Source organism: Vespula vulgaris, chromosome 5, assembly GCF_905475345.1.
Source record: "Vespula vulgaris chromosome 5, iyVesVulg1.1, whole genome shotgun sequence".
NCBI lineage: Eukaryota > Metazoa > Arthropoda > Insecta > Hymenoptera > Vespidae > Vespula > Vespula vulgaris.
This window is the reverse complement of record NC_066590.1, coordinates 3,760,001-3,785,311: the sequence shown is the minus strand read 5'-3', so window position 1 is coordinate 3,785,311 and position 25,311 is coordinate 3,760,001. Positions and strand designations below refer to the sequence as shown.

Below are 25,311 nucleotides of genomic sequence, written 5' to 3'. Positions count from 1 at the left end.
TTCTGTATAGAAATAAGCAATTTTTGCTTATTTCCATTTAGAAATTGTTTGAAAATACATTTGATAACGAGGGGTAATTTTTTCAAGATACATGAATAATATTAACAAAAAATTTCCTATTGTTGTTTCAGTAGGGACAAGGCTTATAAAAGAAAAACCTTTTCCGATCTTTTTTGAAGTGTAATTCTTAATTCCATTATTTTTTATATAGATTTGGTCTTTCGCAATTAATACCTTCTAATAATATGATACCGTTCTTCGTAGAAAGTAATAGTTTTAAAAACGATTAAAAAGTACAAAGAATAAACGAAAAAGAAGATAATACTTTAATATTCTAAGTAGTTTGTGTCTACGTATATCTCACTCGTTATAATAACATATGAATTACGATGATAATTATTTATAAAGGATTCCTTAATAAATTATAATAAAATAAGAAATTTAAGAAAAAAAGGAAAAAAATTACATATTCAACGGGCTCGTCCGGGATTTGAACCCGGGACCTCTCGCACCCGAAGCGAGAATCATACCCCTAGACCAACGAGCCATTTAAAACGCATATTTCTATTCTATATATTTCTTTTTATTATATATATACTTAATTTTATATTTGAATGATAATATATTATTTACAAATAATATTAGACAAATTTATTTAATTCTAAACAGTACCCAAAACTTTATAGATGGGTTGACAGTTTTTGAGTAACTTTAAAAATCAATTAATCTTTTCTACCTGGATAACAAATACTATTAAAAAAAAAAGAAATAAATTTTCGAAGAATAATTACTAACTACTGAGCTATTTTTTTTTGTTAAATATATATTCTGTGAGTCATGATACTTATATAATACCGTATAACATCATTAATTGTTAAAAAATCGTTAACGTATACACATATATACATACATACGAACAGAAAACACAAATATACGAATCAAGGTCATGGTTGCATATATTTATTTAATAAATTGATGATTTAATATAAATATTGTACTGTTCAGAGCTGGAAAGTAGTTTCGTAGAACGATACAGTGATAAGCTACTCTGGAATCTTTATTATTCGATTCTCACGATACGCTCCGACTATATAGACTAAATAGTACTAAATAAGACTATATAGAGTTATATTGTTTCAGAAAAAAAAAATCGTTTTGTTATGTTACTAACTAATTTTTTGTCATTCAAGATAATGTCAATGTTTTATTCATCGTTCACTTTATCTTATTTATTCTAAATAAATGTTATTTATTCTGTACATCACTATTGTAATTAGTATATGTAAATTTTTCTTTATGCAAAAAGCAGGATAGAGCCGAAAATGCATGTAATATAAGCCGTCTTCTTTTATTTTGACCAATTAATTCGATACTTCTTTTAAGCTCTGAACATTTTTAAATAAATTATTTTGAAATAGAAATTGTACATTTGTCGTACAAAGAGTTATAATATATATATTTATATATTATTGCATTAAAGAAATTTTGTTTTTAAAGTATATTGTATTAAGTGAACAAATGGGGGCGTAGCTCAGATGGTAGAGCGCTCGCTTAGCATGCGAGAGGTACCGGGATCGATACCCGGCGCCTCCATATTCTAGTGATTTTTTTTTCATATATTCTTTGTAAAAATAGAAAATAATTTTTTAAAAAATTATTTTTCACTTTTATGAACGTCCGATTTATTCTTTCTATTTATAATGAATCTTATTTTATTCAGATTCGTCTCATTTACGCATAAATTATAAATGATAATGTTAACAATGAAAAAAATATTTTTTATTTTTATTATTTTTATAATATATTTATCTACGATATTTAATTATGTATAAATGAAATATAAAGAATATATTAATTATTAATTTTAATACATTTTAGGCACCATCGGCGCCGTGGCTTAGTTGGTTAAAGCGCCTGTCTAGTAAACAGGAGATCGAGGGTTCGAATCCCTCCGGGGCCTTGTAAAATAAAATATTTTTTTTTCAATTCATAATTTTTTTTTCTATTTTCTATAAACTTACTATACGTAACATATCTTCTTTTTGTGTATATTGTATTATAAAAAATTATTTTTTTGTTGGTCGCTTATATATGTACAAAGTTATACATTTATGTCTTACATAGGTTAATATTCAACTGGTATATTTATAGGTTATTACGACTTCTTAGATTGGCAGTACTGTCGGAAACTATTCTGAAGATTTCTGCATCATCTTTAGAAAAGGAAAGGAGGTTGACGGCTGTTTATGATAAGTTTTTTTTATATTGAGAAGAAATTCATATATTGTGTTTGTGCATGGAAAAACAAGTTCATTTTGCGATTATCTATCAGAATAGATTTTTATTATGCTAGGAATAATGTCTTATAAAAATTGAATCATTATCATTTTAGTATTGACCGCACCCCGCTGACGTTTTTCGTTAAATTGTACGGATATATTGTATTATATTATATTTATTACTTATATCAACTTATATATAGGTACATATATATACATACATAGTATTAAAAAAATGACAGTGGTGCATAATCTGGGTGTTGATGTTATAAGTTATCATGCTTGGAACAAAGACAGAACAGGTATGTCTAGATAATATTTGAGATATAAAATAGATTTCTATTCAATTGTTTTTCTTTACAGAAGTAGCAGTATGTCCAAATAATAATGAAATTCAAATTTACAAGCATTCTTCTTCAGGATGGAAATTACTTGATACATTACAAGAACATGATATGCATATTATGGGTGTAGATTGGGCGCCTCGTACTAATCGCATTGTTACCTGTTCAGCAGATAAGAATGCATATGTTTGGACACAAGGGAAAGATGGGAAATGGAATCCTGCTTGGGTTTTATTAAGAATAAATCGGGCAGCCACTTGTGTAAAATGGTCTCCTTTAGGTACATTATTATATTTTCAATTGTTTATTTCTTGAGATGATATTTCTTTTATTTACTTTTCCGATTAATCTTCTTTTTGTAGAAAATAAATTTGCTGTTGGTTCTGGAGGCAGGGTAATAGCAGTTTGTTACTTTGTATCAGAAAATAATTGGTGGCTGTGTAAACACATCAAGCGTCCTTTAAGATCAACTGTAACAACAGTTGATTGGCATCCAGATAATAAAGTTTTGGTTGCTGGATCAACGGATTATAAAGTTCGAGTATTCAGTGCTTTCATTAGTGATATGGAAGATGCACCAGGAACGTGTGCTTGGGGAACAAGTAATACATTGGGCACATTGCTTGCCGAATTCCCTAATACAAATAATGGAGGTATTTCTGTTCGCAGAATTATTGATCGCTAACTTAAAATACTTGTTGCTTTTACATAGATGTTGCATTTTTGTTAGGTGGTTGGATACATTCGGTTGCATTTAGCCAATGTGGCAATAAAATTTGCTGGGTAGCACATAATTCGTCTATATGCGTCGCAGACGCTACAAGGGGCAATGTAGTTTATAGGCTTTATACCGAACATTTACCATTTTTAAGCTGCATTTGGGTGGGTCCCAATTCCATTGTGGCCACGGTAATCCAGTCAAAACAAAAATGTGAACAACATATACCATAATAACCCAGATTAGAAATGATACATTTTTTCCTTAGGGACACAGTTGTATGCCCATGTTATATTCTGTGGATGACAATGGACAAATTTATTTTGTATCGAAATTAGATAATATGCAAAAAAAAGAAACTGCTGGATTGTCTGCCATGAGAAAATTCCAGTCCTTAGATCGTCAAGCACGAAATGATTCTAATGACAATGCATTAGATAGCATTCATCAAAACACGATTAACTGTGTTCGTCAAGTATCAGATAATGAATTTAGTACAAGTAGCCTAGATGGCCAGTTGGTTATTTGGGATTTGAAGGTATCATATCATATTTCAAGCAATACGCATAATTAACTAAATATGTAAATAAAAACGTATTTCCATAATAATTTTAATGTTGCTTTTTGTGTATAATTATGAGATATTTATAAAAAATGAAATAACAGTTGTATTCTCTTTTATTTTGTAGTCTTTGGAAAATTCCATTGCTGGACTGAAGATAGTTTAAGGAATCCTTTTTTTTACAAAACCAAGGTTAAAGCTATATGAAATTGAAGAGTGTATAATATTGAAATAAATCGTACATTAATCCTGCTAATTTTATTCTTGCTCCTCTTCAATTGAAAACTTTAATATGCGATATAAAATACATGAAAGTGTGTTGTAAAGTGCATTATCAAAAAGCAATAAACAAATAACAAATACGGTTATTATTGATATGATAGTATTATTGATTTATTATCGATATTGATTAAAAATATTTTATTGATTACGTACGTCATAATTTATTAAAAGATAAATAAAAAAAATAAGAAGGGGAAGTAGAGTTGAATTACTTACATAAAAAGAAATATTATAAGTTGTAATAAAAGTGGTAAAAAAAGGAAAGAAAAAAAAACGTACAAAGAAATTCCAAATTGATTAAAACATAAGCTTTACATATATAAATTATAAAAAAAAAACATGATAATATTGATTAGTTTTGAATGTAAATAAATTACTTTTTTATTTCTTCTTTAATTAGTCATATGTTCTAGAATTTTTAATAAATTTCTCTAGTTCAAAATCTATCTTAAGAAAATGTAATCAATGGCCGCGTTATAATATCCTACATAACTTTGTAGGCTATGGTTATTGTCAGTTACAATGCATTGAACATGGCGGAACTCACGGACCAGCCAGTGGATAGCCATGTCTCGTGTAAAATTTTGATTATCGGAGGGGGCATGGCCGGATTGTCTGCTGCAAATCATTTACTGAAAAATAGTGAAACAGACTTTCTTATTGTTGAAGCAAGAGGACGTATAGGTGGCCGAATTATAGCAACACAAATTGGTATGGTTGAATTAACCTCTATCTTAATGTACGTTGACAATCAATAAAGTCTTTTACTTCTGTATAAATTTGTTATTTGAACTAATTTTAAATATCGATTTTTACAATTGCATAATCGAAATTATTATTCACAATAAGTATAAATGTTTCATTTGATTATATCATTGCATACTAGATCAAATAAATATATTGTTTTTCTTTCTTACTAAATAATACTAACTTTCATTACATTTGTCAATTTTGTAACAGTATATTACTATTGTTATATAGATCTTATTGGTAATATACATATTTATAAAATAACATTGCAATGTATACTTTTGAATATATTTCCGGGTATAATAAACTCCTTGATCTTCTATTTTCTCATACTTATATTACTTTTATATTTTTTTAATTTAGGTAATGAAAAAATTGAACTTGGAGCAAACTGGATCCATGGAGTTTTGGGAAATCCTCTTTTTGAAATAGCAATGGCAAATGGATTGGTAGATATTATAAATATTCCCAAACCACATAAAGTTATAGCTGTTATGGAAGATGGAAAACAATTACCATTTCCAATTTTACAAGAAATATATGAAGCCTATGTGTGTTTTTTAAGACGTTGTGAAGAATATTTCTTAAGTGCTTATAATCCACCAGATGGTATAAATAGTGTTGGAGCACATGTGGCACTTGAAACTGATATATATTTGTCATCTTTACCAGTTGAACAAAGAAGAATAAGACAGTTACTTTTTGATTGTTTGCTTAAGAGAGAAACTTGTATTACTGGCTGTGATAATATGGAAGAGGTTGATCTTATGGAAATGGGATCTTATGCTGAACTACAAGGTGGTAATATCAGTCTTCGAAATGGATATAGTGCAATATTGGAGCCAATTACAAAACATATACCAAAGAACTGTATACTTACTAAACACGTTGTTACTAAAATTAGGTAAATTATTAGATCCCTTTTATCATTAATATATATAGAATATATTTTTATAATTTGTATATTGCATAATTTTTATAAATATTTATTTAATAGAGTTCTAGTTGATTTTAAATATCTTTTTCTTTTTTAAATAAGAAAGCAATGTTTACTTTAGTTTTGTTATACTATTAATTCTTTATATTTTATTTTAAATATAAAATTTATATATATTTTTTAAGAATATTATGGATAAATATATGTAGGATCGTATTTTTTATTATTAATTATAAGAGAAATTATTAACATTGCTTTTTCATTGGCTTTGTAATGATTTTATATTATATATTTTTTTAAATGATCTTTTTCTAATTTAATATTTGTGTTTATTCTTAAGCAATAAAAATGTTTATATTATGTTAAATATTATATATGCAATAATTTCAATGAAATTATTTATAAAAGTTAAAATATGTTTATATACTAATCATAATTACAGATGGCAAAAACAGGAATGTGAGAATGAAACATCTGATGTAACAACAAATAGCTCTAGTAGAAATAAGGTTATAGAAATTCAGTGTGAAAATGGAAGAATGATAACTGCAGAACATATAATATGTACATTGCCTTTAGGAGTTCTTAAAAAAAAGGCTAATGATATTTTTGAGCCGCCCTTACCAGATTATAAACTCCAAGCAATAAATAGACTTATGTTTGGTACTGTAGATAAAATATTTTTAGAATATGAAAGGCCTTTTTTAAATCCTGAAATATCTGAAGTTGTGTTTCTTTGGGATGATAGAGGATTGTCAGAAGACGACAGACAAGATTTAAGTAAAACATGGTTTAGAAAAATATATTCTTTTATTAAAATATCAGATACACTTCTTCTTGGTTGGATATCAGGAAAGGCTGCAGAATATATGGAACAATTAAGTACAACCGAGGTTTCAGAAGTATGTACATCGATTTTAAGACGATTTTTAAACGATCCGTTTGTACCAACTCCAAAGCATTGCTTGCGTACTACTTGGCACTCTCAGCCATTTACATGTGGTTCTTATACATCTATGGCTGTTGGTGCAAGTCAAGTAGATATCAAGAATCTAGCTGAACCATTGATACTGCAAGATCAGCCTTCCAAAATTATGATAACATTTGCTGGTGAACACACACATTCTTCGTTTTATAGTACTGTACATGGTGCATATTTAACAGGCCGTACTGCAGCTCAATTGTTACTCGAATCAAGAAGAAGTGAACAAAATCATATAAGTCTTAGTTGTGAAAATACTAGTGATCTTAGCTCATGGATTCAAGGAATATCTTTAACTTAAAATTTGAACTATATATATACATACATACATACATATATATATATATATACACATATACATATATATATATACATATATGTGCATGTATATATACATATATATATATATACATATATGTGCATGTGTGTATATATATATATATATATATAGTATTTTGTTTCCAGACAAGAGCATTTTGTGTATTGCTTGAAAAAAGTAATCAATACTTAGCCATTTATGATGAAAATGGATCGCTTAATCTAATACTTCGAAAAAAGAGTAATTATATAAAATAACAATCTTAGTTATAATTCTAATCTATGTGCATGTTAAACAATTTTTAAAAAGATATAATTTTTAACTATCAGAATTATCTTTCTTAACAAATTATACTTTCTAGCATTTATTAAATTATTTAAAAAGATGCATGTCATGTTTTTCTTAAAAAAGAGTGTTATGTTTTGTTTGTGCTGTATAAATGAAAGAAAAGTGATGTATTTAAAAAAAAAAATAAATTGTAGAGCGTATTATGACTGATTTAGGAATATTATGCACAATGTACATTTTACTAATTTAAAATCTGTTATTGATGCTTGTCAGAAAATTTTTTCTCAATCATCTGTTTTTTCTTCAAATAATAGTATTTTGTAATGATAGCTTTTATATAACTAAATAAGTGAGCACATTTTATTTCGAACTATTTAAATGACGTGCTCGTTATTAATACTGTATGTATGTACAATTGATATAGCATTTTTATTTTATTATTAAATTGATTTAAGAAATTAATATATTACAGTAATTCTTAAAGTATTCAAGATCACCATTGTAAACTTAACAGCGTAATTTATCATTGTAAATGTTCGTTTTATAATAGTTTTTATTTTCATTAAATTTATTTCTGTATCCATGCCAATTCGCTTTTGAACGGTATTAAAAGATTGAAAAGTCTCTAAAAGAAAACTGCATTTTCACAGTGTGTATGTGTGTGTGCGTATATATATATATATATATATATATATATATATATATATATGCACATATAAATTAATATAAATTAATCTTAATGATACACAATTTCACTATAGAAAATTTTGTGCCATATTGTGTTCCTTTTTATTGTGCCTATATTTGTAATAGAATAAAAAAGATATAAAATGTAACACTTAAAAATTGCAAAAAGAGACGAACAAACAATTGTCAGGCGCAAACAATTTGGCGAACACGAAATTGCTATATTTCATTAAATCTCAAATCATGATTAATTTTTATGAAATAATGTAAATTTAATTAACTATCACGTACTGTATATATAATAAAAAAAAGATTATTTATAATATTTTTATTTTATTTCTCTTATATGTATACGCTTTAAAACAGTTACGAATATGAAATATGAAAATATATATTCGCGTATCAACGATTGTTTAAGATAAATAATGATTATGGAAAAAGCAGACTGAATTTATAATCGAGATCATGATATTTGATGCAAGTATATTCCAAATCTATTTGGTTTTTGTATTATCTATCTCGTTGATAAAAAATCGATTATAAACATGCAGATTTGGAATAAATATTTTTAAAATGTTAATGAAATAGTTATTATAAAATTTAGTCTTCATCACTTATGCATACTGTTTATACGATATAAAAATAAGAGCAAACAAATACGGAAAACAAAGTTCTATATCATGAATTTATAATAATATCATTTATATAGAAAAAATTAATTAAAGTACTTGCATATTTTAAAAATAAAAGCATTTATATTTAATAGGTAACTTACCGACTGATAGTAATGTACCGACAACTATTATTTCTAAAGTGTAATTATATTATAAGCGTAATCACAATTTATATAAAATTATTTATTACATAACATTTGTAATTTATGTAATGAACATATAGTATCAATAAAGAATTTTTCTTTCAATATATATATGTGTAAATTAGATTGTATTCCCTCCTCATACATATTTACAATAGCGAATTTAACTTTCAAAAGAAATTATGCACACCACCTACGCGTCTATTATATGACTCAACTATGATACCTGATTTGCTGAAATAATTTTCTCGGAACCAATAACTTATGTTTGGAAACAAAGGAGGTATATCTTCATAGGGATTGGCGTGATTTTGCGTGCCACCTATTGGCATGTGATGTTATCCTAGTATAAAACTCGGTTCGTGAGAAAATTCGTGCTTCGCCAGAAATTTGAATTCTTAACAGGGGAATATGACTTACTTGGAGGTGGCACGTTTCGACGTGCCACTTCTTCACATATCATGTGATCCTAATACAAAACTCGGCTTGCGGGAAAATTCGTGCTTCGTCAGAAATTTGAATTCTTAACAGGGGAATATGACTTACTTGGAGGTGGCACGTTTCGACGTGCCACTTCTTCACATATCACGTGATCCTAATACAAAACTCGGTTCGCGGGAAAAATTCGTGCTTCGCCAGAAATTTGAATTTTTAACAGGGGAATATGACTTACCTGGAGGTGGCACGTTTCGGCGTGCCACTTCTTCGCATATCATGTGATCCTAATACAAAACTCGGCTTGCGGGAAAATTCGTGCTTCGTCAGAAATTTGAACTTTTAACAGGAGAATATGACTTACTAAGAGGTGGCACGTTTCAACGTGCCACTTCTTCACATATCATGTGATCCTAATACAAAACTCGGTTCGCGGGAAAAATTCGTGCTTCGCCAGAAATTTGAATTCTTAACAGGGGAATATGACTTACCTGGAGGTGGCACGTTTCGACGTGCCACTTCTTCGCATATCATGTGATCCTAATACAAAACTCGGCTTGCGGGAAAATTCGTGCTTCGTCAGAAATTTGAACTTTTAACAGGAGAATATGACTTACTAAGAGGTGGCACGTTTCAACGTGCCACTTCTTCGCATATCATGTGATCCTAATACAAAACTCGGTTTGCGGGAAAATTCGTGCTTCGCCAGAAATTTGAATTCTTAACAGGGGAATATGACTTACTTGGAGGTGGCACGTTTCGACGTGCCACTTCTTCACATATCATGTGATCCTAATACAAAACTCGGCTTGCGGGAAAATTCGTGCTTCGTCAGAAATTTGAATTCTTAACAGGGGAATATGACTTACCTGGAGGTGGCACGTTTCGACGTGCCACTTCTTCGCATATCATGTGATCCTAATACAAAACTCGGTTTGCGGGAAAATTCGTGCTTCGCCAGAAATTTGAATTCTTAACAGGGGAATATGACTTACCTGGAGGTGGCACGTTTCGACGTGCCACTTCTTCACATATCATGTGATCCTAATACAAAACTCGGTTCGCGGGAAAATTCGTGCTTCGCCAGAAATTTGAATTTTTAACAGGGGAATATGACTTACCTGGAGGTGGCACGTTTCGACGTGCCACTTCTTCGCATATCACGTGATCCTAATACAAAACTCGGCTTGCGGGAAAATTCGTGCTTCGTCAGAAATTTGAATTTTTAACAGGGGAATATGACTTACCTGGAGGTGGCACGTTTCGGCGTGCCACTTCTTCGCATATCATGTGATCCTAATACAAAACTCGGCTTGCGGGAAAATTCGTGCTTCGTCAGAAATTTGAACTTTTAACAGGAGAATATGACTTACTAAGAGGTGGCACGTTTCAACGTGCCACTTCTTCACATATCATGTGATCCTAATACAAAACTCGGTTCGCGGGAAAAATTCGTGCTTCGCCAGAAATTTGAATTCTTAACAGGGGAATATGACTTACCTGGAGGTGGCACGTTTCGACGTGCCACTTCTTCGCATATCATGTGATCCTAATACAAAACTCGGCTTGCGGGAAAATTCGTGCTTCGTCAGAAATTTGAACTTTTAACAGGAGAATATGACTTACTAAGAGGTGGCACGTTTCGACGTGCCACTTCTTCACATATCATGTGATCCTAATACAAAACTCGGCTTGCGGGAAAATTCGTGCTTCGTCAGAAATTTGAATTTTTAACAGGGGAATATGACTTACCTGGAGGTGGCATGTTTCGACGTGCCACTTCTTCGCATATCATGTGATCCTAATACAAAACTCGGCTTGCGGGAAAATTCGTGCTTCGCCAGAAATTTGAATTTTTAAAAGGGAATATGACTTATCTGGAGGTGGTTCGATTTCGCGTTACATATTAATATAATTTCAATGGTAGGATTGGATAGTGAGTGGATGAAGATATATATACTCATATTTTTGTTTTTTATTCATTTATTTTTGAACTCTGTTACATTTACATTAATAGAATCTTATTAATAATTTTCTTAAATAACGAAATTCTTCTCTGAACTTATTAATAAAACTATGAATATTAATTTTGATATATTTTTTGAGGTGCTTGTAATAGTCTTCCTTGTTCTTAAAATTTTGGGATGCTGAGAAAAACTAAGTAATGTGAATCTTATGTATTTGCTGCGATGCGTTGAAATAAGATTGTTCATGTTCTGGTCCGCTGATGGTTTATTTTCTTATCTGGTATCACATTTTTCAGTGTTCCTTACTTCTGGCGATTTCTGGAAAACAAATGTTTATTTCATTATATTTTTATATCATTTTATATGACGAAGAAAATATGGCACATAGATAGACAGATAGAAAAAACAGATTTACAGAATAAATACCAGAGGGCTCTATTGTATCATAATGGCGAGAATTCACGAGTTACTTTAGAAATTTCCTAGGTTTTTAATCGATAGTCGGTCTAGTTTTTTTACAAAATGAAATTCCTCGTGTGCGTAATCGACTATGATTTTTATTACAGAGAAGTTTTCTCTACTCAGTCGGTAAATTATGTATCTTGTCGAGCAATTGAACACTGTCATTTAATTTTTTCATTCGGCGAATGTAAATGGAATGCGATAAGCTTGTAACAATCCAAATTGCCGACAGAAATGATAAAATCTTGTTACTAACGATGATAAGGATTATTAGTTCACGACTAATCATTGACACTTCGAGTTTTGAAGTAAATTGAAGTCGGAAATGAGTTCTTACAAATCATATTAAATTATCTATGCTCGTTTTTTATTGCAAATTATGCCGAACGATTTCCAAACGATTAAACGAAAAATATGAATTATTAAAAGATGCATCCTCGAGATAATTATGCCTGACTTTTGACCTTTCAATTATTCTCTTTGCATTCCAATTAAAGTATCATCAATAGTGCATTCTAAACGAAATAAATTGCTGATGTGAAGATGTAACGTTGAAATAATTTTTGAGTATCGTGTAATACCAAAAATGAAAATAAACAAGAAATAGAAAGAAAACAAGAAAAAAGAAAAAGAATAAAACGAACAAAACTAAAAGCGTATTTCATGATTACTATATAAAATTTAAGAAAGAGAGAGAGAGAGAGAGAGAGAGAGAGAGAGAGAGGAGAGAGAGAGAGAGAGCGCGTAAAAGCAAAGTGAGAATGAAAGATAAAACGATAGAGAGAGAAAGAGTATTCGGATCAACAAGTGTCGAGCTTTCCCCCAAGTGTGTAAGAAGAGCAAAGAGGAAAGCAGCTCCACCATTCGTAGTTATATTGATGCCAGTCGGGTTGCCGGTAGCGCAGGCGCGAAAACGCGAGTGGATTGGTACGCGAACGGGCGGGGGTTTCACGACGAAATGGTCGATATTTTAGCTATAGTAGGCTATAGTGGCGCGAGGCTCTTTCCCGAGGCCAGTCCTAGTCCAGTCTCTCTTTATAATTGTCGCGAAAGAAAGGGCCACACGCACACATATTGATAGAGAGAGAGAGAGAGAGAGAGTGAGAGAGAGAGCGAGAGAGGAAGAGAGAGAGAGAGGGTGAGAGAGAGAAAGAAAAAAAGAAAGAAAGAGACAGCTGACATTACTGATCGAGAGAAGAAGAAAGATAGAAAGCAAGTAAGAAAGCAAGAGAAAGCAAGAAAGAAAAAGAGAGAGAGAGAGAGAGAGAGTGCGGGCAAAAAAAAAGAGAGATACATTGGTCCTCCCTCTTATCGCGATAGATCGAGTCTCGATCTCCATCGAGATTCGTTGTCTTTCTCTTAGTAGAGTGGTTAAACAAAGTGCAAACGGTAGCCTGTGTTGGATCCTTGACGTCAGAGCAGCAGCCCCGTGCCGTTCAAGGATACATCGTCTTCGTAGAAGGTACGAACCGATGGAAAACTTACAACTACTTTATTTCTTTAGAAAGATTTAAATCGAAAGAGAAAGAAAGAGAGAGAGAGAGAGAGAGAGAGAGAGAGATAGGGTGAGAACGAAAGAGAAAGGAAGAGAAAGGGGAAAGAGAAAAGTTGAAAGAGAGTTTTGCTATCGAAATTACTTATTTCGTGTTTGAAGGAAAGGCTTGTCGATAGGCGTGCTTATTGATTTCCTTCGTTCTCTCTCTCTCTCTCTCTCTTTCTCTCTCTCTGTCTCTGTCTCTCTTACTCCCTTCTCTCACTCTCTCTCCTTCTCTTTTTATCTCTATCTTCCCCTTCTCTTTCTATCTTTCTATCTATCTGTCTGTCTCTTTTTCTCTCCCTTTCTCTTTCTCTCTTTCGTCATTTCCCTATTCGTTCTCTCTTATTACCCGGACGATAAAAGCTGCGGGTATGTTCGTTCGTTCGTTCGTTCGTTCGTTCAGAACAGAAATGACCCTGTATTTTCCTTTTCCTCCTTCTCTTTCCGTTTCCTACGTGGCGTCCATGTTTGTTACTTGCTAGAGTAACAGTACGGATGAAGTAGAGAGAGGTAGAGAGAGAGAGAGAGAGAGAAAGTAGAAGCAATACGAGAGAGGGCGATAAACGCGTTGGAAAAGACGATCTTCTCTCATGATTTGAAACATTCGATTAGAGTTACGTTGCATTTATGTATTTTACTCTTTCTTTCTCCTTATGTCATTGCTTATAATCGAGATGGTCGAAGGGAAAAGGGCAGATACGATAAAGGTCCGTTTCCTGTTGGCCTGCTTTCCGTAACCAAGAAGGAAGGTCGCCCTTGTAATTATAACTCCGTATAATTTTTCTCTCCCTCTTTTTACTTTCCTTTGTTTTCTCTTTTCACGTTCGTTTCTCCTTCCATTCTTCTCGTTTCACTTTTAACACGTCGCCATCGCGCTCGGGGCACGACGAACTTACTTGCCATCAGCTGATCGATCGTTAATGCTCGTGAATTTGTCGAATATGAAAGGATTTCTATTACGTTATATGAAGAAATTTTCAAGACGGTTGAAGATGATTGAAATTAATTAGATACGATAATCATCTCTGTTCAATAATCTTATTAACTATTATTGAATTGGGAATAGTAATGGTAAAACTCTTTTTCTTTTTTGAAATTCTATTACATCCATCCCTCTCAAATCTGTAATATACATACATGTATATATATATATATGTATATATATATATATATATATATATATATATATATATAATACTTTTCTTGCTCTACCAAACCGAGATTAGATGTCACGCTCCAACCAGAGGCTCCATCTTTCGCCGGTGCTTCCACAGACTACTGAAATCGAAACCGTATGGGTGGTACGGACCGGGGGATGAGAATCGATCTTCCAAAAATATTTTATACCTTCCTACACGTTAGGAAACAACGAGCTAATGTGTATATGTGTGTGTGTGTGTGTGTGTGTGTGTGTATAGTTTATTTGTATATACAAATATCTATACACATGTACTTGTCTATATAGATATATATAATTATGGCATGCTTGGAGAAGTAACGATTCGAAAATGTTTCAATTCATTATCCTTCGTTTTTGATTCTAATGAAAAGAAAAATGTTAAAGAGAAAACGTTTAATCTATCGATTTTTTCAATTACATTTTTCCGAAAAATTTCAATGATCTTCGAGTGTCTAATACGTCTCGATAATTTTGTCGAAAGTTACGGTCTTGAAAATTCATCATTGATTTTCTTATTGAATGTCAAAACAACGTTTTCGTTTGCTTCGAACATCGCTCTCTAATTAAAAGCGAGCTCCTACAATTCTCGTATAATTCTCTCATTATCGTTGAATAGTTTCTGCTAACGTATATATATGCATATTATATGCATGTAAATATATAAAGCCTCAAGTATATATTTCTAACGAGAAAAGCGTTGAAAGAATTTGTTGAAGAGATATTCTACTTATTTACATTCGAATATATTTACACTTTTAACGCTATTATTTATCTAATGTTTAGCACAAATTGCATAGCTGCGGTTAACTAAAATTTTAATTAACTTGTGCGCGAATGAAGATAAGGTTGACGATAACGTTTCTGTAGGAGTATTAATAAAAAAGAAAAAATAACTTTCTCTCTATTTCTCTCTCTTTCTCTCTTTCTTATGGCGATAGAAGAAATTACGTCAGTTGCAAGAGAGTTTTGAACCTGGAAAATTGGATCACGAGATTATATCTTTGACGAAGGAAGCTTTAACGGGAATGATTAAAAAGAAAAATAGGAAAATAAAGAATAATTATTTTCTACGTTTATTTCATGCCAATATTAAAGATTATATATCATATTATATATACGTAAACGCATGCATATGTTTTATTAATTTTATTATTAATACGAGAATGAAAATTGAAAAACGGATATTATAATTACATATGTTTACGTCAAAATATATGACACGAACAGACGATATCATTATCACGGACCTTGTCCTGGTTTCTACGATCGTTCCATTTTAACGTATGAGAGATCCTGTTTGCGCGAACGAACTTTATCATGGACTCTACCTTTCTTCCATTCGAATAAAAAAAATATGATATGCATACATACATACATACATACATACCTACCTACCTACCTACCTACACACACACACACACACACACACACACACACACACACACACACACACACACACACACACACAAATTGAATAATTTCGATTGATAAAACTCATCTTACGACGTTAATAAATAACTTAAATAACAAATTCGATTGCTTTTTATCTCAATAAAAAATAAAAACGATTATTTCTTCTTTTATGTAAGACTAGCAAATATTAGATATATTGAAACTCGAAGATGAAACGGATAAGGGTGTCTATAGTCGAAGAATCTTGAACGTATCTGGAGTAACTTTACTGTCGTTCGAGTGTACTACGATCGATAAAACCCCTTCCACTGATCTAAAAACTTGTCCATCGTCTGTTCACCCCCTTTTGCGATCGCTTATTTATAGTGATCGTGATCATCGACGTTGGCTGTCTCGGACGACGAATTGTTCTCTTGTCATTCAAGAAAAAGAAAGAGAGAGAGAGAGAGAAAAGATGCTTTTTTTTGTAATCTGAAGAGAGGTTCAATCGAAACGTCAAAAGCTAATGGATCGATAAAGCCGACGTAGGATATAACCAACGCCATTTTATCAAGGCAATCGTAATTGCCAATTTAAAGAGACCTCGTATAACGTACTATTATTTCGTATTCTACTAAAGCTTCTTTCATTTAATTTCTCTTCTTTAAAGCAAAAGTCCTTCTAAGAATGTCTGCACAAGTGTCAACTCTATGATAAATCGATGTAGTTTTATTACTTCGAAAAATTTTCCTATTAACTCGAAACTTATGCAACTACGTATATATATATTTTTTTCTTACGACATTTATTACTCAAATTTTTTATCTTCCTTGGTTTTTCTTTTCCTTTTCCCTTTTTTTTTCATTCCTCCAACTCGTCATAACGAAACCAAACTCATTATTATAAAATTAATCGTTTCTTTCTAAAATTGATCGTCACTTATTCCTCTAGTTCCGTATTTCTAATCATTCGCGTAAGTAAAATATCATCAACATAATTCCTACGAGCGTTATGTTAAAAACTTACGTATTCACGTAACACTCACGCCAATATGTATCTCTAGATAAATACATACATATACACGTTCTTATCGTAACACGTTTCGACTCTGGTCTAGTCTACGAGTAGAAGAATGAGAAATAGCAAGCTAAACGTCATCGAAGAAATGGAGGTGGTCAACGATAGCGTATGAATGAATTTTCCTTGCGAAAGATTACGTGAAACTGGGTCACCGGGTATACTTGACCGTTCCAACGCACAAATACTCGTACACGCTCACATGTATATTTTATATGTACATATATTATGGTTATTACTCGTTTTTTCGATGAAAGAAAGGAATTAATTATTTGTTTCTATACTCATCTTAAATCAAAATGACAATGAATACTATCCAAAATTATTCTGTTAAGAGGAATTAAAGGAATTGTAACGACTGGTTGAATAAAAGGAAATGAAAAAAAAAAAAAGAGGAAATGGAACACCAATGTACATATATGTAGAAATAAGACGGATAACATGCACCTATGAGTAGCGGAAAATAAAGGCTTGCACTTATTTACGAAGCATGTCGTTGTGTGTACGAACGAACGAATGAACGAACGAACGAATGAACGAACGAACGAATGAACGATATCGTCTTGTTACAAAAAGATCCGTAGTCGAAACGAACGACGGGGGATAAGGAAACCGCAGAAGTCGCCACGTCGTCGTGAGCTCGAAAACTCGTCTATTGTTATATATATATAAATATAACATAAAAGTCTACATTATATCTATATATCTATATATTTATATATTATATATCTACATATATATATATATATATATATATATATATATATTCTCGGATTTGTGAAAGACGGAGCATCGAGGCGAAAAAGAAGAGAAGAAAATAAAAGTAAAATAAACGAGAAAAAATAAAAAGAAATAGAGAGATAGAGAAAGAGAAAGAGAGAGAGAGAAAGAGAGAGAGAGAGAGAGAGAGATTGAAAGAGAGATAGAAAGAGAGAGAATAAGGGCGTGATGATACGCGTTTGTCTCAAATCTGTCGAGCTCGAAAAATTTTTCCCTACGTTGGGATTCATTCGCATGGTAGACTGTCGTTGAAAAATAAAAAAAAAAAAAAAAAGAAAAGAGAGAGAAAAAAGAAGAAAAACAAAGAAAGGAACGAGGAAAAACATCGTGAAAAGTGGTGATTGTGGTGTTGGTGGAGAGTGGTGATGGTCAAAGGGCATCAGGAGGGCTCGTCCAAAGCATCGCCCATTAAGGACTCCGTTTTGGTTTTACGTACGCGGATGGCCCGAATGATGTCCATTGTCGAGATTACTTCGCCGAACCAACGTCCGGTACCGCAATATCCTTGTCTATTTATCTATTAATCTATCTACCTATTTATCTGTCTATCTATCTGTCTATTCATTTATCTATTTATCTATCTATTTATCTATCTAAGCCTCATCTGTCTCCATTCCTGATTTACTTTCTTCAATTGTCTGACGATCGTCCGAGAAAATATTGAATAAATATGCAACATTGTTTTATTTATTTGCATATTAAGTAAACGCATATTTCATATTTTATTTTGACTACGTAGGAATATATTAATACTTTAAGATTAGATTATTTCGGATGGGGAAGGTGAGATTGGTCATCTTTAAATGAGATGATTTTTTTTTAATCAATTTTTAAAAATTTTCTCTGACAATCGATTTCCTCAGAAAAAGAGTGTGTGCGAGAGAGAGAGAGAGAGAGAGAGAGAGAGAGAGAGAGAGAGATCGTCCTTGGTCCTTTTTTTGGCATCGAGGTCGTGGAAAGAGAGAAACGCATCGGGTCACGGTTCCTTCGGGAAATGAACGTAAACCAGAGGGAAAATCGTTTTCTATTCTTAGTTTTTCTGTCGAAGCTATCCGGTAGCTCATTAAAAAAATCTACATTTGTGGGTAGAAAGACGACGTTCCTGGCTTATCTCTCTCTTTATCTCTTCCTCTCTCTCTCTCTCTCTTTCTCTCTCTTTTTCTTTCTCTTTTTCTCTTTCCTTCTCTCTTGCTAGAAATTTCAACAATGTCGTAGTAAAAATTAACAGACGATCTTGGACTCTAAGGAATTTCTCAACATATTCTGTCGCATATTCTTTATTTTTGTGAGTGTGCGCGCGTATGCGTGTGCATACGCTCACCTATCTTTACTTATTCATATATCTACTATCTTACATCTAATATCTTCCATATATTGGAAGTATACTGTCTCAGATGCAACCAATTGATATTTGGACTCCTTTGAAATAATATTCCTTCGATCAAAAGTTACTATCGTCGCGTTGTCTAGTTCGATAAGGAAACCCAACGATCATTACCGATAGATATGCATTGTACGTTGAACATCGTAAAGGGCTCAAAAGGAACGAGAAACAATAGCGATGCTAGAGAGAAAGCGAATAGTTTCATATCGAGCTTATCGTAGGTGTTACACAGCCACGTTTCCCGCCGACACGTGTAAAACGATAGGTAGATTGTAGATTCCGTCGAAGTATTCCGTTATAGACTCATCTGTTGCGTCTAGCTTTTACTACTCGTTCGCGAACGCGACAACGCGTTTCGCAACTATTTCCCATTATTTAGGATTATCACCTGTTCAGAAAGATAAGGATGAATTGAAATTTTCGATTTTAATAGACATTTCTTACGTGACACGTAAAAGAGATATTTCTATTCGGCCGGAAATATACTTACGATTTGCGAAATAGATACAATGTAAAGTAAAACCTGTAATATACGTAAATTTGTTTACTTATTTTTTTGATCATTTATTCATTTTTTTTATTCTTTCCAGATGGCGAGCCAAGATCCAAAGTGGCAGAAGGATGCCGCGGATCAGAACTTCGATTACATGTTCAAACTTCTTATAATCGGCAACTCGTCGGTCGGTAAAACGTCTTTCCTCTTCCGTTATGCGGACGATTCCTTCACCTCGGCCTTCGTGTCGACCGTCGGAATCGACTTTAAAGTGAAAACGGTCTTCAGAAACGATAAAAGGGTCAAGCTTCAAATCTGGGTCAGTATAATCGCTATATCTTTGTACAGGTAAACGTAATATATTCTGCATTCGAATACATGTATATATGTTTCGTTGTACATATATATATATATATATATATATATATATATATATATATATATATATACAATATATATATATAGACTGGTATGTGGACACACACGTATACGTATACACACATATTGCATACACGTTTGGTCTTTCATATCATGGATGCTTTCAAAGCCGTAACGCGCATCTGTCGTATACCTACGATATCATATCTAGATATATATATATATATATATATATATATATATATATATGTCTAAGATGAACTTTATACGCGATACTCGACTTCAATTAAACGTAACTAAATAGCGAAATAAAAAAATTATAGCGAACTCGGTCAAAGCTTAAGTAACTTTAGTTATTTATTTCCAAGTGATATTTAATAAATGAAAAAATAAAGCAAAAAAGAAATGATATATAGAAATACGGCTAAAGTTTTGACTTTCGGTTTAAGAATTCAATAATTTTTAGAACAAAAAGATTTATTTACAAAAAAATAAATACTAAAAGTGCATGTATGTATATGTAAGTATATGTGCGTGTTATATGGAACTTAACAATATTGATTGTAAACATTGTTTCAGGACACGGCCGGTCAAGAAAGATACAGGACGATCACAACGGCCTATTATAGAGGCGCAATGGGCTTCATCCTGATGTATGACATTACGAACGAGGAGTCCTTCAATTCGGTGCAAGACTGGGTGACGCAGATAAAGACCTATTCGTGGGATAATGCCCAAGTAATCCTCGTGGGCAACAAGTGCGACATGGAGGACGAGAGGGTGATCAGCTTTGAAAGGGGTAAACAATTGGCGGACCAATTAGGTGTGCAATTTTTTGAGACATCCGCTAAGGAGAACATTCAAGTGAAGGTACATATTAAATGAATGACGGAAAGAAAAAAATATTCCGGCGTCATTTTTATTTCCTTTTTTGTTCGTCTCGTTTTCTTTTCTTTTTTTATTTTCGAACAAATTTAATCGATCGAACTATGATGAATGCATCTTGTGTTGATAATATTTTGTCTCTCTCTCTCTTTCTCTCTCTTTTTTTTCTCTCTCTCTATATTAATTATTATTTCATCTCTATCTCTTCATCTTAAAAGATCGAGACATCGTCGATCGATTTAATGGACGACAGAATAAAATCCAATTAAACCGTGCTAAATCGTGAAACTATTAATTATCGTCATCGGTAATATTTCCTTAATAGGAAGATCCATCGAATCTTCGTTTAACGCTGTTAAATTTATAAAAAGAAAGGAAAAAGAAAAAGTTAAGTAAGGAGATAGGTACGAAGAAAAGGAAATAAGGCTGGAAGGAAATTAATCTCGTTAATGGACAAAAGGAAAGTTTGCATAGAGACAGCGACTACCGTTTCTTGCCGATGTCTCTCTGTTGCTTTATTCGCTCGTGGGCGTACACGTTCGGGTGAACCGATGTGTACCGAGCTTTCCATTACCATCGATCCATTGTCCTCGACTGCCAACGTGTACGCCCATTAATCAGACTCCCACGCGCGAGAAATAACCGATCGAAGGGTACCGATCGATAAGAGTTCTCTACGGTCTCCGCGCCGACTCCACGATTTTTTTTTCTTTTTTTCTCTTCTCTTTCATTTTCTCTCTTTTTTATTTTTCCTATGGAAGAATGAATAAGAGAGGGAATTTAGTTTTCTTTACGAGTTCATTCGTTCCATAAGCATTCAAATTAAATTATGATCCGTAATAATATTCGAAGAACGCTTCATTATTTACTACTCTCTCTTTCTCTCTCTTTTTCTTATACATACTTTATGTAGACTTTAGGAATACATACATCATAGTAGTTAAATGCTTTAAGGCGTAAACGCGTTACGATTCTTTTTATGATTTCGAAAGATACATTAAACTGAACTTTATTATTATTAACGACTGCTATTCATTATTTTGATTACCGTTCTTCAATGATTTATAATGCTGCGTAGAGTAACAGATAGTTATACGTTTTTACGATTATTTTCTAGCAACTAATAGAGACTTGAAAATAGAGAGAGAGAGAGAGAGAGAGAGAGAGAGAGAGAGAGAGAGAGAGAGAGAAGGAGAGAGAGAGAGAGAGAGAGAATAAGACTTCTCGTTTTATATCTCGTTTATGTTCATCTCGAAGCTTTTATTTTCCAGTTATGCGAAGATTCCTTCCCTCTTTACTTGTTTTAATGAGTTCGCTAATAATTAGGTCGCTTCGAACATAGAGCTACTGTAAATCAATTATTTTCTCAAGCTAATGAGGACTTTCACGCGGCTGTTCATACATTGCCCGCGAATTTTTTTTCCTTTTTTTCTTTTCTTTCTTTTTATGTACGTAATAATTATTCGTTAATTATATATATAATATATATTATATATATAATATATATTATATATATATATATATATATAGATATCGCTGTTAAATGGAATTGAAATTGTAAATGAATTAACGATGATATTATACATGAAGATAATAATTTGATTAAAATATATAATATATCGACGAGAAGTTTTTATCCTCTTTTTTCTTTTTTTTTTAACTTCTTCCTATCATTCTAAAAATAAAAGATAAAAAATATAATATCTCTTCTTTTTAGGACAATGAATTGACGAAAATAAATATGACACCTTCGTTTTATTTTTTTGACAGGCGGTGTTCGAACAGCTGGTAGACATAATATGTGACAAGATGAGCGAATCGTTGGATAATGATCCGACATTGATGGCAGGTGGTGCGGGCCAGGCTAAGGGTCAACGACTCACCGATCAGCCGACCAATCCAGCGAATACTAATTGCAATTGCTAAGAAGAAGTAGAAAGCAAATGATGACAGAGCGAGGGAGAGAAAGAAAGAGAGAGAGAGAGAGAGAGAGAGAGAGAGAGAGAGAGAAAGAGAGAGAGAGAGAGAGAGAGAGAGAGAGAGAGAGAGTGAGAGAAGAAAAAAAGGCGAAGAGAGGAAGAGAGAAAGAGAATGTGTGTATGAGTGTGTGGATGCATGTGTATGAGAGAAAGAGAGGAAGAGAGAGAACGAGAGAGAGAGAGAAAGAGAGAGAAAGAGAGAGGGAGAAAGAGAGAAAAAGAGAGAGAGAGAGAAAGAGAGAAAGAGAGGAAAAAATCGTGCTATTTGCGCGTTACGCTGGCTCTAGCTAGTCTTACCTTCTTCGTCGTTCCTTTGTCCGTTATTATATTAAATATTATTAAAATTAATATTATTATTATTATTATTATTATTATTATTATTATTATTATTATTATTATTATTATTATTATTATTATTAAATGATCTCTCGTTCGGTTCGTCGACATTTTTCATTCTTTTTCCCTTCTCTATCTTTCTCGAAGCGAAGAAATGGAAAAGAAAAAGAAAAAAAAAAAAGGACAGAATATATATATATATATACATATATATATATATAGCATATATGTATGAGTATATATGCATACGTACGTGCGGGTGAAAGCGTATATGTGTATATATTTGTATGTATTTATGTATAGATGTACGACGGTCGTGAGCCGATCATGCTGACGGTGCCGACCCCCTCCCTCCCCTCCCGCCGTCATCACCACCGCCGCCGTTGCCACCGCCGCCATCGCCGCCGCCCCACTTTTGGAGCTTTTGTATGTTTCTCTCCGAAATTATCGGAGTTTCGACGTCGTCGTCCTTTTTTTCGACTCTTCGATGATGAAAACAAATTTCATGTGTTACAAGTTAAAAAAGTAAAAAAGGAGACTAGAGAGTAAGAGGAGGGGAGAGAGAGAGAGAGAGAGAGAGAGTATATGATATTCAGCGCACGACGATGATATAATGAGGACTTGAAATTCGATCGAACTTAACCGTAAAATTAACCGCGTCAGCTACTCACTTGTGTTGGAATTTGGGACGAGCGATTTAGAGCAAATTCCGTAGTACGTTCTATCCCCATGTCTCCTCCACCTCAATCGATGAATTCCGAACAATTTGTGGGAGATCTGTTTCCGATCTATCTTTCCCTCTACCTCCCTCTCTGACTCTCTCTCTCTCTCTCTGTCTTTCTGTCTCTCTGTTTTTCTAGTTTACTCTCTCTCTTTCTTTTTTCGACTTTGACAAAATCGGATTCGGATGCTTCTAATATTAACGAATATTTGAGAAAGAGAGAATGAGGGGAGAGAGAGAGATTGAAAGAGAGAGAGAGAGAGAGAGAGAGAGAGAGAGAGAGAGAAGGAGAGAGAAGATAAACGAAAATGAAATTACTTTTGTCGTTTGTTAATAAAACATCGTCAAATTTCAAACGTGTGAAACGAGAGAGAGAAAGAGAGTTTAGAGTTTTCTCTTTAAAAAGCGTTCAAATGAGGTCTCTCGTGATACATGTATGTATACGTATGTATGTATATACATAACTACTTATAAAATATAAACACACACACACACACACATATTTATATGCGTGTATACAATCGAAATGGATGGATATTTATGCGTTAAACGTTAACCAAAGATTTGTTGTTAATTAATTAAATCGTATATTATCGCCGATAATAGAAATTTCGAATCGAAAGTACGACGACGTCGATTAAAAAAAAAAAAAAAAAAAGAAAAAAAAAAACACGCGTACGCGCACGATCTACAATCCTATCGCGCCCTTTTTAAAGCTCGAGTATCTCGCAAAAGGCTTGGTACACGTGGCACACGAGAATATTTCGTAAGATTATATGTGTAGGTATATATATCGATGACGGCTGAAGTAAGTACGTCGAGCTGAACGAATTTCTTTTTTTCTTTCTTTTATCCCTTTTTGTTTCGTTTTTTGAGTATCGGGAGGGTGGCGTTGATACTACACATATATGTACATGTTGAACGGTTGAATATGTATATGCATATATGTATATTTATATAATATATGCATATCGTATATGTATATAATATATAGATATACATGTATAAAAATCAATGTTTAAAAATCACTCCGAAATAAAACAGTGTAATATTAAGGAGTTCCACTGAAACCATCGACGTAATGATAATAATAATAATGATAAATAATAATAATAATATAAATATAAATAATAATAATGATAATGATAACAATAATGATAATAATATTATTAATTAAAAAAAGGAAAAGAATAATAATAATAATAATAATAATAATAATAACAACAACTGAATGAATGTCATAAGAGAAGAAATATTGTCTCTTCTCCCTCTTCTTCGTCTTCTTCGTTTCCTTCTCTTTCTTCTTTACTCGCGAGAGTCAATAAAAGAAAACTCTCCTG

General features: G+C 32.4%; 3 protein-coding genes and 3 non-coding genes across 8 annotated transcripts in view; 5 read left to right on the top strand and 1 right to left on the bottom strand.

Annotated features, from left to right (window-relative positions):
* Positions 1-475: 475 nt before the first annotated feature.
* Trnap-cgg (transfer RNA proline (anticodon CGG)) lies at positions 476-547 on the bottom strand. Its single transcript has one exon. It is a non-coding gene; the product is annotated as a tRNA-Pro (tRNA).
* A 973-nt stretch (positions 548-1,520) lies between these two features.
* Trnaa-agc (transfer RNA alanine (anticodon AGC)) lies at positions 1,521-1,593 on the top strand. Its single transcript has one exon. It is a non-coding gene; the product is annotated as a tRNA-Ala (tRNA).
* A 293-nt stretch (positions 1,594-1,886) lies between these two features.
* Positions 1,887-1,960, top strand: Trnat-agu (transfer RNA threonine (anticodon AGU)). The gene has a single exon. It is a non-coding gene; the product is annotated as a tRNA-Thr (tRNA).
* LOC127063978 (actin-related protein 2/3 complex subunit 1A-A) lies at positions 1,957-4,159 on the top strand. The gene is made up of 6 exons (XM_050994404.1): positions 1,957-2,581; positions 2,643-2,903; positions 2,986-3,276; positions 3,354-3,532; positions 3,610-3,879; positions 4,031-4,159. The coding sequence occupies exons 1-6, from the start codon at positions 2,515-2,517 to the stop codon at positions 4,067-4,069; spliced, it is 1,107 nt and encodes a 368-aa protein (XP_050850361.1). The 5' UTR covers positions 1,957-2,514; the 3' UTR covers positions 4,070-4,159.
* Positions 4,160-4,277: 118 nt separating this feature from the next.
* Positions 4,278-8,474, top strand: LOC127063974 (peroxisomal N(1)-acetyl-spermine/spermidine oxidase). 2 transcript variants are annotated; one of them, XM_050994385.1, is made up of 3 exons: positions 4,278-4,896; positions 5,299-5,839; positions 6,315-8,474. In XM_050994385.1, the coding sequence occupies exons 1-3, from the start codon at positions 4,689-4,691 to the stop codon at positions 7,153-7,155; spliced, it is 1,590 nt and encodes a 529-aa protein (XP_050850342.1). In that variant the 5' UTR covers positions 4,278-4,688; the 3' UTR covers positions 7,156-8,474. The 2 variants fall into 2 exon arrangements, with proteins under 2 accessions (XP_050850342.1, XP_050850344.1); XM_050994387.1 differs by having other exon boundaries at positions 4,776-4,924.
* Positions 8,475-12,802: 4,328 nt separating this feature from the next.
* LOC127064041 (ras-related protein Rab-3) overlaps positions 12,803-25,311 on the top strand; it is a 15,267-nt gene continuing 2,758 nt past the window's right edge. Inside the window, exons 1-5 of one of the 2 annotated variants that reach the window (XM_050994540.1) lie at positions 18,269-18,286; positions 19,770-19,991; positions 20,630-20,920; positions 22,706-22,867; positions 23,554-25,311. The exon at positions 23,554-25,311 is cut by the window's right edge and continues 2,758 nt beyond it. In XM_050994540.1, coding sequence (XP_050850497.1) covers positions 19,770-19,991; positions 20,630-20,920; positions 22,706-22,861 — 669 coding nt within the window. In that variant the 5' untranslated portion in view covers positions 18,269-18,286 and the 3' untranslated portion in view covers positions 22,862-22,867; positions 23,554-25,311. Of the gene's footprint in view, positions 13,292-18,268; positions 18,287-19,769; positions 19,992-20,629; positions 20,921-22,705 lie in introns of those variants that run through there. The other variant, XM_050994541.1, reaches the window with a different exon arrangement.